Source organism: Rhinoraja longicauda, chromosome 11 (genome assembly GCF_053455715.1).
Source record: "Rhinoraja longicauda isolate Sanriku21f chromosome 11, sRhiLon1.1, whole genome shotgun sequence".
Classification (NCBI taxonomy): Eukaryota; Metazoa; Chordata; class Chondrichthyes; order Rajiformes; family Arhynchobatidae; genus Rhinoraja; species Rhinoraja longicauda.
Window position 1 is genome coordinate 17761943 of NC_135963.1, and position 18872 is coordinate 17780814.

Below are 18872 nucleotides of genomic sequence, written 5' to 3' on the forward strand. Positions count from 1 at the left end.
AAAATATGCATCGTAGGATTGCATAGTGATTGATTTCATTGTGATTTTTGGATGTGTGGGCTGGTGGTGGTGGCATTAGGTCCGGCCTTGAAGCAGCTGGGGAGGTGGACAACTGAAAGGCTAGTAAGTTAACTATAACCAATATTTAATGTTTGCTATTTCACAAAATGCAAAATCTTGCATTATTTTAATATGTGGGCGATTGTTTGGTGCCGAATGTACATAACACACTGATCTCGCAAAGAAACCACACTTTTCTATAACTTGTAATTTGACATTTAAGAAAGTATGAGTGGTGAGATAATGGTTATAAAAGCATTGCATTATTTCAAAGCAAATAAAAGATTCCCAGTCTTTGGACTAATAATATCCCTCTGTCAACATTACTAGGACAGATGATATGCTGTTTCTGAGACTCGCTATGCATTTTGGTTGTCGACTGTTCTACAGCACTGCAGTAATTAATGGTGGCAAATCACTTTGGCATGTCCTGAGGTTGTGGCAGCTAATACATAAATTCTAGTCTTTTCCTCTTTTAGCCATTCCTGTGGTGAAACAAAAAGTCAGTTGCCATTAAATAGCATTTAATTTGTGTTTTTAATACAAATCATTTAGTCGTTTTACAACTAAAAAAATGTATGTCAAGAAAATATTAATGATCACGTGACTACTTTTGATTGCAGTGATCATTAATTAATTACTATATTTGTGTTCTACTGTACTTACCCATAAGCTTAACAGAATTTGAGAAATCTGAGTTTTTGTAAGTGTATCTTTTTCATTATTCAGTAGAAAAATATGCCAAATCTAATATATTTTACTTGTCCGATACTAAAATTCTGCACTCATGAGTTTGTCTTATTTGTTTTTAAGCTAGTTTGAAGAATGCTTTTGTAAGGAAAACAAATTATTCATCCTCGTATTATGTCTTTCATTGTAGAATGCCCCAGAAAGACGCCTACCCACACCAGAACTTCTGCAGAGGCAAGTAGTGATCTATTCTCTCATTATCTCAGACAGGGATAATCCTCATAGTGCTTTGCACCGCTTCTATCACTTGAACCTATATCCATGGATTCAAAATGAGACTATCATTCGTGTGAAATGGCCAGCACGCCATAAAGTTTCATATAATGTTCTCTGTCCCAGAGGTTATATAGTTCTATATTGTTAGAAGATATGGAATTAAACTACTATTTCATTGCAAACCATCCATAAATGCAGCATTCAATCTACTATTTGAGAAAGATGGAAGCACGAAAGAGGTTACCCTGCAGATGGAGTATTATATCGTAGGCATCGTGCATCGAGCATTCTTGACGGTGTCTTTAACTATACTAATTCCATTCATGTATATGTTTGTCCTACATTTTTACTTGCATGCTTTACTTTATTTATTTATGTATTTAATCAAGTGGTTTTGCATTTTCTCAGCCCTCTTATTTAAATGTATCTACATATTTCACGTAGCATGTAAGCAAAGCAGTTGTAGTTGCTTGTGGTAATTTTGTCAGCCTTTACCTTTTTTATGTAAACTGGCATCTAAAGTTCTTTGTGTTTACATCCTGCATGGTTGCTCATTTTCACAAAGTGCTGAAGTAACTCAGCGGTTTAGGCAGCATCTCTGAAGACCATGAATAGGTGACGATTCAGGTTGGGACCCTTCTTCAGATCTGACTCGAAATGTCGCCTATCCATGTTTTCCAGGGATGTTGCCTGACTCACTGAGTTACTCCAGCACTTTGTCTCATTTTTGGTAAACCACCATCCATAGTTCCTTGTGTCTACATTTCACTGCTCCACTGCAAAATTTTCTAAAGATATGCCTACTTTGAAGAAGTTCTCTTCCTTTTTCCAACAGGAGTTCTGTGAGAGCCTCTCACACTACTCCCTCTCTGTAATTCCTGCTGCTCTCTTCCTCTTCAACCTTATTCTGACCTGCACTTTGCTACCACAGCCACGTGTGTTTACTCAGTTCAGTTTCAGTTCAATTTAGTTTATTGTGATTTGTACATTGAAAAGCTTTTTGTTGTGTGCTAACCAGTCATCAGAAAGACAATACATGTGTAGGAGCCATTTTGTGTTTATTAGCTATCTTAGCATATTTTGTATCCTGCTGTATTATTTTTGGACACCAGGGGGTTGTCGTTAGATAATACTCGGCTTAGTTATATGGACTGGGAGGAGCCATGGGAGGGGCCAGAATTATGAGTATAATTCACCCAGCACTGATGTAATGCTTCAGTGACACCAGGAGCCTGCTAGATAATAGGGTCTTGGTAGCCATACAAGCCAAGCCTACTAAACATAGGGTTTTAGTAAGTCAGTAACAGGATACGAAAGAGTGACGGTGAGATACTAAGTTCTTACCAAACAAACAGAGACGTCAGTTTGAAGAAGGCACCTAACCCAAACCGACGCTTATCCATGTTCTCCAGAGATGCTACCTGACCCGCTGAGTTATACCAGCACTTTGTATCTTTTTTGACAACCGTTTAGGCATGTTTCTAATTTACTGGAACTTCCAGGTGTTTACACTTCTTTTTTGAAAAATAGCTTGTTTAGTTTGAAGATTTTTTGATGTTGAGAGCTTTTTTAATCAATCTAAATCTTATATTTAATTCAACTTGGTGTTTAATTCTGCTTGCTTTATCTATGTACAGCAAGAGGATGTTTTTCATGTCTTGCCTTCATAGGGCACACCAGCACAATGGCTAAATTGTATTAGCAATCAAAGGCCTGGGTTGTTGGTCTAGCGACATGGGTTTGAATCACCAGAATGGCTGAGAATTTGAATAAATTTGGAATGAATAGCTTGCCAATATTGGGTTGTTAAAAAAATTGTATCCGGTTCATCAGTACCCTTCAAAGTAGACATTCGTAGCAGCTTATATGTAATTGACTGCAAACGTACTGGTCTGGTTGACTAAGAACTGCCTCAGGGACATTAGGAATAGATAATAAGGGTAGTATTTTCCAGCATCATTTGCATCGCCTGAATGAATATTAAAAAAGTAACTGTTTGAAATACCAATGATCTTTTTGGTTTTGCATCATCTTTACCTCAATCTTTCTTGCATCTTTTATGGAACATGTATCTTCTCTGACTCCACACTCATTGAAGCAGATTTCTGGTTTTCTGATTGCATAAATGAAAATTGACAGGACCTTGTAAAAATATTTTATGATAGGACAATATTCCAAACTTGTCATTTGTGCAGTAATATCCTTTAATCAATAAAGCTTTTACTTGCCTATGTCAAGATCACATAGTGCAACTGAAACAGTATTGTGCATCAATGTATGGGCAGTTTTAAATGACTGGATTGTTCCTTCCCTAGGAATAACAGCACAAAGGACCTGACTCATTTTGCTGCAGAAGCCATTGCCTTCAACACGCAACTCTCACAGCAGGATGAGGAGATGCAAGGAGAGCCCGTCATCATCAAGACTGTTTGTTCCATGCGACTTTCTCCACCCTCCAGTTCCAGACTTGCTAAACGCAGGGCCAAGACAGAGGCTGCAAAATCTCCCCCATAAGTTACCACACCAGGAATAAGTGTCAGTGATGGTGCTTCTTAACAGATATGAATTATTTTTAATCTAATATAGAGCTGGCATATATTTGCGTACCTCGTACAGGAATCAAAATCATGCTTGTGTTAGAATGGGATTTCATACATGGATTGTTGTACTTCATTTTGTGAAAATGTTTATTTAAGCAAAACAATAATGCACAGTCTGTAACACTTCAGTTAATTTTAATATTTTTATACGAGGTACCCTTGTGTGATTCTATTTTTAAACTGCATGCAAAGTCTTACAAAAGAGGATTATAATATATTTATTTTTATCTTGATATTTGCATCACTTTGAAATATTTTGTATTTTAAGTTTGTGTAATATATATATATATACATGTCAATTCAGAAAGAAGGAGATAATGCTTCAAGTTGGAGTGATGTATGTACATTATCACTAAGAAGAAGTCAACTCCTCAGGTTTGTGTGAGGTACACACTTGCATTATTGAAGCTCATCATATTTAACTGAACAAAAGACTGCAGGTTAATAGATCCAATAATGTGATTACAACCTAATAAAATCCTTGTTGTAAGGGATTGGAAGTATTGCTGAGATAGCACAAGGATTTTATGATACTTTATTTTGATTTAAATGTGCAGTTCTGGTTTGTAAAGGTTGCACAGGCCTTTTTGATGCTGTAGATTTGCAAGGTTGATTTTCATGATGAGCGGATTGACCTATAAAAATCGGTTTAGATAAGAAAGCCCTATATACACAAAGGATTTAGAAGAATGGGAGATGGCCTCAGTTAAGACATGCTAGTTCATGAGAGAGATTGGGATGCCGAGAGAATGTTTACTTCAGCAGTAGGATTCAAAACAAGGGTGCAGAATCTCTGGCTAATTGGTCTGCCTTCAATGGATGGAAAATTAATTTTGGTCAGATGGTCGTGAATCTTTAAAATTCTCCACCTCATGGAGTTTTGCATGCTTAGTCACGTGAATATTTTCAAGACTGAGATCAATAAAAGTTTAGACTAAGGATATTATTGTTATGGAGAACGAGTAGCAAAGTAGATGGAAGCATGTAATCTTATTGAACATTACATTGAACAAGCTGTATCTTGTATTCTCAGGAATTCTTCATACCTTTCATCCCATCCCTAATAAAATAAATAACAGCATGGCTGAAATCACAATTTGGGTGTAGAAGCCAATGAGTAACTATTTTGCAGCAACCCTCTCATACTTGATTGATCTGATGAACAAAAGAGTAAGGATTGCTACAAAATGCTGGAGTAACTCAGCATGTCAGGCAGCAACTCTAGAGAAAAGGTCTGGGGAAAGGTCTCGACTCGAAATGTCAACTATTTCTTTTCTCCAGAGATGTTGCCTGACCTGTTAACCTCCAGCATTTTGTGTCTATCTTCAATGGAAACAGCATCTGCAGTTCCTTCCTACACAAGAGAGGAATTATGACCTGATTTCAGCCATCACTATTATCTACAACCATCTCAATGGCTTAGCCTATTGAGACTAAAGACATAAAGCATATTTTTTTGTATTAAAATGCTTTTCTAATAAAATATAAATTCAAACTTTTTTTAAATAGAGAAATTAATTCATTAATATTAGAAGAATAGCTCTTAGTCCTGCATTTAGGGTTATTTTTGTTTCTAAACACTAAGAGATATGGGATGACTGAGCTCTTGTCAACTGAGAAGATTTGGAGAATAGGTCCTTTAACATATCTTGTACCTACAGCAGGACATTTTCCTATAGATATTCCTGTAGAAATGTACCCTACAAATCTTACTTTAAGGCAGACATACTGACTGGAAGTGCTTGGACAAATTTCCTGAACTAAATGATTGTGAAAGGAAACCTGCATTTTTTCAATTTAATCTAAGAAACATAATTCTCCATTGTAAACTTCCAAACAGGGGAATATTGCATAATCCAATTTCTCAACATTCAGTGTGGGAAAGAACTGCAGATGCTGGTTTAAATCAAAGAAGGTGTGAAAAAGGGTCTTGACCCGAAATCTCACCCATTCCTTCTCTCCAGAGATGCTGCCTGTCCCGCTGAGTTACTCCAGCATTTTGTGTCTATCTTCTCAACATTCATACCTTCAAAAGCCAAAGTTAATTTCCTATAAAAGCAGCATCAAAATTCTTATTTTACTCTGTTATGGTTGCACGTTTAGGCTTCACAATTCCTAATTTCCCTCTCCATAAAATTATAGTCCATATCTAACTTTCTGTTGAAGCCTCACATAGTTCAGTGCCAAGGGATGACTTTTACAGCACATGCTTCACCAAAGTAGTGTGAGGAGATCCTCCAGGAATGCAGGGAAGGATGCCTTTCATTGATATTTTACATTGATCATCTAGGTGCTGGATGATTTACATAACCCTCTTCACACTTCCATCTCATTCAAGTTGTTGATGGGAAACCTGCCTTAATATTTCGCAACTAATCAAATCAAAGATTTAATTACATGGCCTGATTGCTTTCAAGTATATTCAACAAATAAAACGGAAATAAAGATTCCAGAAAAGAGATTTCATCTAATAAAACCTTCCCAGTCATTTCAATTCAAATTTTCATGGAAAGCTACCTTCTGTATTTATGTCTGTATTGATGTCCAAGGGGTGTGATTGTTCCAGTTGAGGCAGTGTTAGAAAAAAAGGTAGAGTTACAAGTGTTCCAATCATAATTAATTTGTCGACCCAAGGAACTGCGGTACTACAGGAACTTAACGGGGCAGGCAGCATCTCTGGAGGACATGGATGGGTGACATTTGAGTCAGGACCCTTCTTCAGACTGATTGTAGTACGAGAGAGAAAGCTGGAAAAGATGGGGGTAATACAAAGTAGAACATAAAGTGATGGAGTATTTTTCCTCATCTGTATCCACCTTGCCAGGCTCTGCTCAGTACCCATCTCTTTACCAGCATTTTCTCCCCCACGACAATCAGTCTGAGAAAAGGTCCCGACCCAAAACGAATTACTACACTTTTCTAGGTACAGGGTGAGCTCACTGATGAACAGAGTTCATCTGATACCTGTAAATGTGTTGTCTGCCTTTGGTGACTTCCTAGTAGCTTCTGGCTCAGAGGGCATGCTTTCTCTGCTCCACTGATCTAGAAGGACAACCTGTCACGGTTATTGAAATGGGTACATGCGCCCTATTCACTGCCTCTCTTCTGGCCATTTGAATGTAGTTTAGTCAATAGCACCAATACTGGCAGCAGTTCTATGGTTTAGCCCTGTAAAAGGCCGGTGTCTTTACATGAACTGATACTAGAGAGTGTGGAGATTTCACTAAATTAAAGGAGTAATTGGGATGTGCTCAGTTTTCCACTAAAGGAATCATTGGGCAATGTATATGAGCCTAGACTTTCATCACAATTGCAATTCAAAACCTTATCTGAACTGCACTGACATGAATGGTTCTGGGTTAACCAGACTGAGATTTGTGCTCCCATTTAAGATCAATCCAATATCTAGGCAGTCTTTAAGTTGTTCAAGAAAATTGCTTGTGTTTTCATATGTTTCCATGGTGTCCAATTTCGTGCCTCTTCCATCGTCGAGTCTTTCTGTTTGGTACTTCACTGTTCTATAGATCTCTCCTATTTGTACCACATATCATATCATATCATATCATATATATATACAGCCGGAAACAGGCCTTTTCGGCCCACCAAGTCCGTGCCGCCCAGCGATCCCCGCACATTAACACTATCCTACACCCACTAGGGACAATTTTTACATTTACCCAGCCAATTAACCTACATACCTGTACGTCTTTGGAGTGTGGGAGGAAACCAAAGATCTCGGAGAAAACCCACGCAGGTCACGGGGAGAACGTACAAACTCCTTACAGTGCAGCACCCGTAGTCAGGATCGAACCTGAGTCTCCGGCGCTGCATTCGCTGTAAAGCAGCAACTCTACCGCTGCGCTACCGTGCCGCCCACATAGTCCTTGCACCACTGAGCAAATTTCTTTTGCTTTGTAAAATTTGCAGATGTTCCCACCTTGAGCTGTTCACATTTGTCAGATCCTTTACTTCTCATTTTCTTTGATTTTATTGAGTTTGTTTAAATGTTAATGTCTTAAAACTTGGCATCCTCACAGCCATTCTTCTCCAACGAATTGCTCCTGAAGCATGCCCTTTAATGTAGCTTCCTCAGAGTTGGGGAGCTTGCTGCAGCTTTGTTTATTATAACAGGCAGTCCTGTTGCGAGAGAGAGAGAGTGGGAGAGAGACTGAATCGCCATTATAGTGCAATACAATTAAAGAATCAAACCAGTACTTGCGCACTTTTTTCTGTCCTCGCCTGTTGTTCCAAAGCTGGAGAAAGAAAGTATTGTCATTTTCAAAAGGAGGAAGTTTTATATTATGACGATACCACCAGCCCCCACTTATCTCACATCTTTAACATAAAAGGAATCACAAGTGGCATATTTTTAAACTTTCAGAATTGGGAGAACTACTGATGAAGTGTCTTAGTAAAGGCCAAGAGACAAAGCTCATATATTCATTTAGGCCTTGATGCCTAATGCGATTGGTTTGCTGAGAGGTAAGTAGTTGTGGCTGAAGTTTCACCTCTTCATTGCTACAACCTGTTTGATGAGGTGTTACAGGTAACCAAATCATATTCAGCCAGATGATAGAACTGAGCTAACATTCAGTGAAGAATTACTCTGCTCAAATGGCAATTATCTGCTTTTCAGGGATCCTGTTTATAAAGTCATAGAGCACAGCAACAGGCCCTTTGACCAACCATCTCCTTGCTGACCATGAAGTGCCTATCTATACCAGTCCCATTTAACAGCACTCAGTTTGTAAGATTGCAGTTGAACTTTACCTTTCACCTCAGGGTCCAACCTGTAGATGTTTAAAGTGTTTCAGACTGCTCGTCACTCTGGGCAAGAATAACAAGAATGGGTAGTAGCATGAATAGGAAGGTGGGCTTAGAAGAGGTCCAGTTAAGGGATTCCGAAACTGGACCATTGATTTAGCATCTGTCCTTAGAGATGGTTTTAAAAAGATTCCGATTTTCTTATACCCTCAGCAATATATTATTTATCAAGCTGTGGTGGGACATCTTATTGTAACAAGTGGGAATATATGGCTCATTTTCAGGTTGACAGATTGAGCTATGGGGTAAAACAGATTGGCGTTTGGGACCCATCTATTCCCAATCTATAATAACAATTTAGTTGAAGAACACGTTATATTTGCAAATTTGACGATGAAACAAAACTAGGCAAGATTGTGAGTATGGAGGAGGAGGAGGTAGGGAGGCTTCATGGTAGCCAGTTTGATTTGGCTCAATAAGGCCTCCAGTAACTAAATTAACTACAAGAAAATTGCAGGAATTCACTAAACCAATTAATTGAAGTCACGAAATGATATTTATAAACCCCTCATGGCATCAGATGAACGATAAAGCTACTAAGATAATTAATCCGCCCCCATTTCAATGTGTGCCATTTAGCATTCTCCATTTATCCATTCCATAATTCTGATTTATCTTTAGAAAAATGCTTTTTAATTCAGTTTAGCTTTGAGGGATGTGTGCCCTGCCACATGAGAGCAGACACAAACAACAGTATCAGCTGACCTCAATGTGTTATTGAAAGGCTTTGAGAGAATTTGTCAATCTTTTGAAAACTCAGTTTTGAAACTGACTCAGAACTATGAAATTTAGAATGTACAGATCAAAGGCAGATGAAGCCATTTTTCTGTAGAGTGTCCAGTTATATATGCAGATCTCCTGTAAGCAAAAGGTGACATTATAAAGTGTAAGCCTGGATAGAAACTGTTGCATCCTTATAATATCCCGTTCTTCCCCCACGTTTGAACGTCTTAGTGGTGGCACAGTGGCGTAGCAGTAGAGCTACTGCCTTGCAGCGCCAGATACCCGGATTCGATCCTGACATTGACTGGCATGTACATAGTTTGTACGTTCTGCCTGTGACTGCGTGGGTTTTCACCGGGTGCTCCGGTTTCCTCCCACACTCCAAAGATGTACAGGTTAATTCGCTTTGGTAAATTGTCCCTAGTGTGTAGGATAGTGCTAGTGTACGGGCTGAATAGTCAACTCTGGATTCCCCAAGAGGCTGTCCTTAGCTGTGTGTTAGTTATCTTGTTTATATACAAACAGGCCGTTTGAGACACCTTTTGTAGATGTGAAAAATTTCACAGATATGGGACCAGTCATAGTTAACTTCTGAGCCTAAACAAACATTGTCAGCATAACATATAAAAATTTCACTTGATAAACTTCGACATATATAAGTCATATATACAGTACAAAACAATATACCTGTAATGCTTTCAGAATTAAAAGAGATGTATTCCACAATTCTTCACATTTTGGTCACCCATATGTGTAATTCTGTGCTTCTACCTCTATTAACTCCTATACAGTCTTTGGGTCAGCAGATGGCTTGTTCAATATCCACACTGAATGATCTGGAATATCTTTCAATTAAACATTAAGATAACAAAAGCCAATCATAGAATTTTAGAAATTCGTGTCATAGAAGGAGGCCATTCAGGATATAATCCATACCAAGCAAAAACAAACCTGATTAATTCTACTCCTCAGCTCTTGATCCATTGCCCTGCAGGTCATGGCTCCATATGTTCATTCAAGTACAATTTAATGTGGCGAGAGCCTCCATTGTGCTTTTAGGCAGTGAGTCGTGGAACAGCCCCCAAACATTCCACCAATTCATTCAATTTTAGCTCCCTCTAATCCTACCAATTAATTTAAAGCTATGCCCACAGTTACTGACCTCTGCGAAAGGAAGTAGATTTTCTGTTTATCCTGTCTCAGACTCTCATGATTTATACAGCTTAGATAAATCTCTAGTCAGTTTCCATTTTTCCTGAGAATGCTATCCCAGCCTATCCTCTCTTTTTCTAACTACAATTCTCCAAATCTATCTAATCTCATAAGTGTCCTCTGCAATCACAATATCCTTGCCATAACGTGGTGACAAGAGCCATACACAGTATTAGGCCATGGCCAGAGTACTATCACATACAGTTCTTGCATGACATCCCTGCTCTTGTATTCCAAGCCTTGGCCAATAAAGGCATGTATCCAGCTAGCCTTAACCAATTTTTCTGCCGCCAATTATCTTTGCTGTCAGATCCCTCTATTCATCTATACTTAATGTCTTGCCACTTACTGTGTATCCATGGCACTGCAAAAGGAAATAATCTATACTGTCCCATAAAATTCATCGGAACAATTAGTGAATCATTACCAGTCTCGTACTGATGGCTCTCATTTGCCACTTTCTGGGCCAATTGTTCCATCCCACCATACCTGCTTTCTTAGTCTGAACCAGACTATTCACAACCTAAACATACTGGTTGTGACATTCAATGTGCTGTTTTGCAGCACTGGGCAATTTAAAATTACTCTTCATATAATGCCATGAGATATTTCCTTACCTTACCACGATGTGAGTAGAACATTCTGAAAGGTAAGTTGAAGCAGCCCCTATTTGGTATAGAGAGAATCGTTAAAGTCAGTGGAATGGAATTCACACCCAAGCAGTGGACTTGGAGACAGCTGTCTCCGAGCACAAAAGATGAAAAGTTAGTGTTCAACTCTATGTAGTGTACTTTGGTGAGCAAGGCAAAGTATAGGACATATTAGCAGTAAGTGTAGAGTATTTCAGATTTTTAGTGACATATTTAATTTTATTTATTCATCTTTCTGCATCACAGTGAAGCCAGGATTTATTGTCCACCTTTAATTGTCGTCAGGAAGTGGTTGTGAACTGTATTCTTGAATATCAGCTGTCCTTTTGAAACTGGTTGTGCAGGGAATTCAGGATTTGAACATGATGACAAAGAAGGAAAGCAATATATATTCCAAGCTAGGGCATTGTGTGACTTGGAGCGGAAGATCCATATGGTGGTGCTGCTTAAAAGAACCCGTGCCTCCACTGATGCTACTTGACCCACTGAGTTCAAGCAGTTTTTTTTCTTGCTCCAGATTCCAGCATTGGCAGTCTCTTGTGTTTCCATGAATATGATGATGTTGCCATGTGCTAGAATCCCGTGTGTCTCTCAGTGATAGAGGTTGTGGGTTTGGGAGGGAGCCTGGGGAAGTAGTTGGAGTACATTTTTGTAGATGATGCACCTTGCAGCCATGCTGTGCCAGTGGGGGAGAGAATGAATCTTTAAGATAGTGGATAAGGTGCCTCTCAAGCAAACCACTTTGTCCTGATTGATATAAAGATTTTTGATTGTTGATGGAATTACACTAATTTGGCAAAATGGGGAGAATTTTAATGCTCTTGATTTGTACCTTATAGTTACTGGAAAGGCTTCAGGGTGTTAAGAAGTGAGTGGCTTGCCACAGAATACCCAACCTCTTATCTCTCTGTTGCCATGTTATTTCATCAAATGTTGAAGATGTGTGGTTGAACTCTAGTGGGACTTTTATGGTTCAAATGTTACCCACCATTTGTCAGGCTATGCTTGAATGTGTCTAGATCTTACTGCTTCATTTGCTGAGGAGTTGTAAGTGGGATCAAATGTGTTACAATTGCAGCAAACATTTCCACTTGTGAACCTTATGATGGAAGGAAGGTAACTGATGAAGTAGCTGAAAGTGATTGGGTCAATCACTCCTGGAGTTTATATCCTAATGTTGGGATGATTGACCTCCAAAGTCCACAGCCATTTGTTTTGTCCAATTTAAGACTTCAACCATTGGTATGGTTTGCTTGTGATGCACATTGGCCTTCATTTTACCAGGACTTCTTAATACCACATTTGGTATGTTCAGAGAAAAAGATTAGTAAAGACAAATGTGGGTCACTTGAAGGCAGAAACGGGTGAAATTATTATGGGTAACAAGGAAATGGCGGAAGAGTTGAACAGGTACTTCGGATCTGTCCTCACTAAGGAAGATACAAACAATCTCCCAGATGTACTAGAGGACAAAGGACCTAGGGAGACAGAGGAACTGAAAGAAATTTGCATTAGGCGAGAAATAGTATTGGGTAGACTGATAGGACTGAAGGCTGATAAATCCCCAGGGCCTGATGGTCTGCATCCCAGGGTACTCATGGAGGTAGCTCTAGAAATCGTGGACGCATTGGTGATCATTTTCCAATATTCAATAGAGTCAGGATCAGTTCTTGTGGATTGGAGAGGAGCTAATGTTATCCCACTTTTCAAGAAAGGAGCGAGAGAGAAAACGGGGAATTATAGACCAGTTAGCCTGACATCGGTGGTGGGGAAGATGCTGGAGTCAATTATTAAAGAGGTAATAATGGCGCATTTGGATAGCAATAAAAGGATTGGTCCAAGTCAGCATGGATTTATGAAGGGAAAATCCTTCTTGACTAACCTTCTGGAATTTTTTGAGGATGTGACAAGTAAAATGGATGAAGGAGAACCAGTGGATGTAGTGTATCTAGATTTTCAGAAAGCCTTTGATAAGGTCCCACACGGGAGGTTGGTGAGCAAAATTAGAGCACATGGTATTGGGGGTAGGGTATTGACATGGATAGAGAATTGGTTGGCAGACAGGAAGCAAAGAGTAGGAATAAACGGGTCCTTTTCAGAATGGCAGGCAGTGGCGAGTGGAGTGCCGCAAGGCTCGGTGCTGGGGCCGCAACTATTTCCAATATATATTAATGATATGGATGATGGAAGATGATGATAGAAGTAATACTAGCAAGTTTGCAGATCACACAAAGCTGGGTGGCAGTGTGAACTGCGAAGAGTATGTTAGGAGGTTGCAGGGTAACTTGGACAGGTTGAGTGAGATGGCAGATGCAGTATAATGTAGATAAATGTGAGATTATCCACTTAGGCGGCAAAAACAAGGAGGCAGATTATTATCTCACTTGTGTCAGAATAGATACAGGGGAAGTGCAACAAGACCTTGTACACCAGTCATTGAAAGTAAGCGTGCAGGTACAGCAGGCAGTGAAGAAAGATAATGGCATGTTGGCCTTCATAACAAGAGGATTTGAGTATAGGAGCAAAGCGGTCCTTCTGCAATTCTACAGGGCCCTGGTGAGACCACATCTGGCGCAGTTTTGGTCTCCTTATTTGAGGAAGGACGTCCTTGCTATTGAGGCAGTGCAGCGTAGGTTCATGAGGTTAATCCCTAGGATGGAGGGACTGTCATATGAAGAAAGATTGGAAAGACTGGGCTTGTATTCACTGGAGTTTACAAGGATGAGAGGTGATCTTATAGAGACGTATTCAAATATAAAATGACTGGGCAAGCTAGATGCAGGAAAAAAATTCCCAATGTTGGGGGAGTCCAGAACCATGGGCCGCAGTCTAAGAATAAAGGGGAAGCCATTTAAAACTGAGGTGAGAAGAAACTTTTCACCCAGAGAGTTGTGAATTTGTGGAATTCTCTGTCACAGAAGGCAGTGGAAGCCAATTCACTGGATGAATTTAAAAGAGAGTTAGATAGAGCTCGAGGGGCTAGTGGAATCAAGGGATATGGGGAGAAGGCAGGCACAGGTTACTGATGGTGGATGATCAGCCATGATCACAATGAATGGCGGTGCTGGCTCGAAGGGCCAAATGGCCTCCTGCACCTATTTTCTATGTTTCTATGGTCCAAATCTGCCTTGATTCAAACAGTCAATCTCACCTTGGCTCTGGAATCCATCTCTTTGGTTGATGTTTGCAGCAAGGCTGTGATGAGGGCTGGATCTGAGTGGTTCTGATGAAATATAAACTGAACTGCAGTGATCAGATTACCAGTGAGTTTGTTGCTTCATAGCACTGTTAATGATGACTTCCATTTTATTGATGATTGAGGGTAGAATGATTGCATGGTAATTAGGTGGATTGGGTTCATCTGCCTTTTGTGGACAATATTCCATACTGTCAGGATGATGCAGAAATTGTAACTGCATTGCAGCTGCTTGACAAGAAGTGCAGCTGTTACTGGAGCGTATTTCTATAATTGCATAAACTTTTCAACATGGAAGTCAACAGGTTTGTTTTTAACGAGCAATGATAAATGTGTGGTCAGTTCTTGAACAGAGCATACATGTTTAACCCAACGACTTTAGCAATATCAGTGATTAACCATTTTTAATGGCAAAAGCAGGGTAGAATGATTGATTTTATTCATGCCGTTTCTCATATGGATAATATTATAAATTAGTGGAATTGAATTTATTTTTCTCTTTTTCCCCTTGGATATTTGGGGGAGATTGGTAAAATGTTCCAAAAGGCATGCCACTGTTTATTTGCAGGACAATACCATCTTCCTGATGGGCTGCTATGTTGATTGCCATGGTAACCTATTGTCATGGTAACCAATTGCAGTAACTGTCTTCTATTAGCACACTGCAAATCGCACAATATATGGCACTGGAGTTATTATTTGTGCCATTTGGAAGCTTAAAAAAAAAATGTATATATATATCTATATATATAAATATATAGAGAGTTTAAACATTGTGGCTAAAGATTAATTTAAAAATAAAACAATAGAAGTGGTTTCAGAAATTCAATCAAAATAGGGAAGTGCTTAATTATTCCGTGCTCATCCCCTCCGCTGTTTGATTTAAATTTGTAAGATGGAGAAATAATTATTTTCCAGAAAAAGTGTTTTTGTTGATGCTTTTAATTGAAATAAATTAGCGATATGGAGTTTAGGAATTGAGGCAGGTGTATCACACAGCAAGGTTTTACTACATCTATATATCTTCTCGATACAGTTTATTGCTCAATGCATTGAGAATTCCATTTATCCACTGACTGCTGTAAAATTGCTGGGAAAATGTGTCGGCATTGGGGTATGGGGAGAAGGCAGGAACGGGGTACTGATTGAGAATGATCAGCCATGATCACATTGAATGGCGGTGCTGGCTCAAAGGGCCAAATGGCCTCCTCCTGCACCTATTGTCTATTGTCTATTGTCATTAGAGATTAAAACGCAACAGAGGAACTGATAGGACTTCTGGTTATACTCTACAAATCTATTAGTTGCTGGATGTTTTGATGCATTAAAAATGGTAAAAAAATAATTGAGAAGAGTTATAAATAATGTTTGAGATATATTATAAAGTCAGACAGATATCAGGAAATAGGTTTCCAATATTTCCTCTATTAGTCACTTGGTGACCAGGACAGATGAACATAAATTTGAAATAAAGATGAAATAAAGATGGATATAAATTTTATAAAGAACATATGAAATAGAAGCAAGAGAAGACCATGTGATTACGATTGCATCTATGTGCTGGGCCAAAGAGGGGTCATCTGAGATGTTCGCACCCAGGAATTTGAAGCTGCTAACTCTCTCCACCACTCACCCACCAATGAAATTGTTGCGTGGTCTCCCAACAGCCTGTTTCTGAAGTCAACAATTAGTTCCTTGAATAGACACAAAAAGCTGGAGTAACTCAGTGGGACAGGCAGCATCTCTGGAGAGAAGGAATAGGTAACTTTTTGGGTCGAGACCCTTCTTCAGACTGAAGTTTGAAGAAGGGTCTTAACACAAAACATCGCCCATTTCTTCTCTCCAGAGATGCTGCCTGTCCTGCTGAGTTACTCCAGCTTCTTGTACCTATCTTCAGTTTAAACCAGCATCTGCAGTTCCTTCCAACACGGTTAGTTCCTTAGTTTTGCTGAAGTTGAGCAAGAGGTTATTGCTACTGCATTCATTGCCACAGACGGCAATGGAGGCAAGTCATTGGGTATTTCTAAGGCGGAGATTGACAGATGCTTGATAAGTAAGGGTGTCAATGGTTGTGGGAGAAGGCAGGAGAATGGGGTTGGGACGGAAAGATAGATCAGCCATGATTGAATGGTGGAGTGGACTCGATGGGCTGAATGAGTTACTTCTGCTCCGATAAGAAATTAACATGTACCACGCAATCAGGTATTCTATCACTCTTTTGTACATTGAATCATCACCACCAGTGATTCAGTCAACCACAGTGGTGTCATCGACAAATTTATAAATGAATGAATGAATGAATAAGTTTATTCCCAGGCCCCCACTCCCTCATCTTCACCATGGATGTCCAGTCACTCTACACTTCCATCCCGCATAAGGATGGTCTCGAAGCCCTCCGTTTCTTCCTCGACCGTAGAACCAGCCAATCCCCATCTACCAACGCTCTCCTCTGCCTAGCAGAGCTGGTTCTTACCCTCAACAACTTCTCCTTTGACTCCTCCCACTTCCTCCAAACCAGAGGCGTAGCTATGGGCACTCGCATGGGCCCTAGCTACGCCTGCCTCTTTGTCGGGTACGTCGAACAATCCCTGTTCCGGGCGTACACCGGCCCCATCCCCGAACTCTACCTCCACTACATCGACGACTGCATTGGTGCTACCTCTTGTACCCATGCAGAACTCACTGACTTCATACACTTCACTTCCAATTTCCATCCTGCCCTTAAATATAGCTGGACTATCTCCGACATCTCCCTCCCGTTTCTGGACCTCACCATCTCCATCACAGGAGACAGACTAGTGACAGACATTTACTATAAACCCACTGACTCGCACAGCTATCTGGACTACACTTCTTCCCACCCGGTCCCCTGCAAAAAGTCTATCCCCTACTCCCAATTCCTCCGTCTACGCCGCATCTGCGCCCGGGATGAAGTGTTTCACACTAGGGCGTCAGAGATGTCCTCATTCTTCAGGAAACGGGTCTTCCCCTCTTCCATTATAGACGAGGCTCTCACTAGGGTCTCTTCTACATCCCGCAGCTCCGCTCTTGCTCCCCCTACCCCCACTCGCAACAAGGACAGAATCCCCCCCGTTCTCACCTTCCATCCCACCAGCCAGCGGATTCAACATATCATCCGCCAACATTTCCGTCACCTACAACGGGACCCCACCACTGGCCATATCTTCCCATCCCCTCCCCTCTCTGCGTTCCGCAGAGACCGTTCCCTCCGTAACTCCCTGGTCCACTCGTCTCTTCCTACCCAAACCACCCCATCCCCGGGCACTTTCCCCTGCAACCGCACGAGATGCAACACCTGTCCCTTTACCTCCCCCCTCAACTCCATCCAAGGACCCAAACAGTCTTTCCAGGTGAGACAAAGGTTCACCTGCACCTCCTCCAACCTCATCTATTGCATCCGCTACTCTAGATGTCAACTTATTTACATCGGCGAAACCAAACGCAGGCTCGGCGATCACTTCGCTCAACACCTGCGCTCGGTCCGCATTGACCAAACTGATCTCCCGGTGGGCGAGCACTTCAACTCCCCCTCCCATTCCCAATCTGACCTTTCTGTCGTGGGCCTCCTCCAGTGCCATAGTGAGGCCCACCGGAAATTGGAGGAACAGCACCTCATATTTCGCCTGGGCAGCTTGCAGCCCAGTGGTATGAACATCGACTTCTCCAACTTTAGATAGTTCCTCTGTCCCTCTCTTCCCCTCCTCCTTCCCAGATCTCCCTCTATCTTCCTGTCTCCACCTATATCCTTCCTTTGTCCCGCCCCCCTGACATCAGTCTGGAGAAGGGTCTCGACCCGAAACGTCACCCATTCCTTCTCTCCCGAGATGCTGCCTGACCTGCTGAGTTACTCCAGCATTTTGTGAATAAATACCTTCACATGTGAATTTGTACCAGCATCTGCAGTTATTTTCTTATACTATATATATAAGTTTATTGGCCAAGTATGTGCATATACAAGGAATGTGCCTTGGTGCTCCGCTGACAATGGAGCTATGCATAACCACACTGTCATGGTTGTATATAGAGTCGATCAGAGCTAAACATGTAGTCTTGAGGTGCACTTGTGTTGATGGTCAGTGAGGAGGAGATGTTGTTCTGATCCACGCTGATTGAGGTCTGTCAATGAGTAAGTCAAGGATCCAGTTGCAAAGGGAGGTACTGATAAGTCAATTATATTGAATAAAAATTAGGTAGAATATTAACATGACTCTCCACAGTGCATATCTGCCACTCACTGGGAGTGTAATTGTTCAGGATTGATCATTGCATTGTTGACATTAGAAACTCATAGTTTTAGTGTGGCAACAATTGTAAACAAAAAGCTTTTATATGTTCTCTGCACTCTGAATAGTTTTGCAATTAGCAAAATGTAGTGAGTATTAAGGTTTAAAAAAAACCAGATCAAAGTGCAAAAAGTTCCACAAACATAATTGAAATAAATGACCAAGTTGACTCAGTGATGTTCAAAGGAAAAATTCAAACAGTAATTATATTGCAGGAAGAAACTGCAGATGCTGGTTTACACCGAAGATAGACACAAAATGCTGGAGTAACTCAGCAGGACAGGCAGCATCACTGGAGAGAAGGGATGGGTGACATTTTGGGCTGAGATCCTTCTTC

General features: G+C 40.5%; 1 protein-coding gene across 2 annotated transcripts in view; it reads left to right on the forward strand.

The window, feature by feature from the left end:
* Positions 1-5019, forward strand: part of LOC144598052 (MAP kinase-interacting serine/threonine-protein kinase 1-like) — a 30967-nt gene extending 25948 nt beyond the window's left edge. For both annotated transcript variants that reach the window (XM_078407933.1, XM_078407934.1), the window contains exons 12-13: positions 941-984; positions 3342-5019. In XM_078407933.1, coding sequence (XP_078264059.1) covers positions 941-984; positions 3342-3540 — 243 coding nt within the window. In that variant the 3' untranslated portion in view covers positions 3541-5019. The remainder of the gene's footprint in view (positions 1-940; positions 985-3341) is intronic.
* Positions 5020-18872: the final 13853 nt, after the last annotated feature.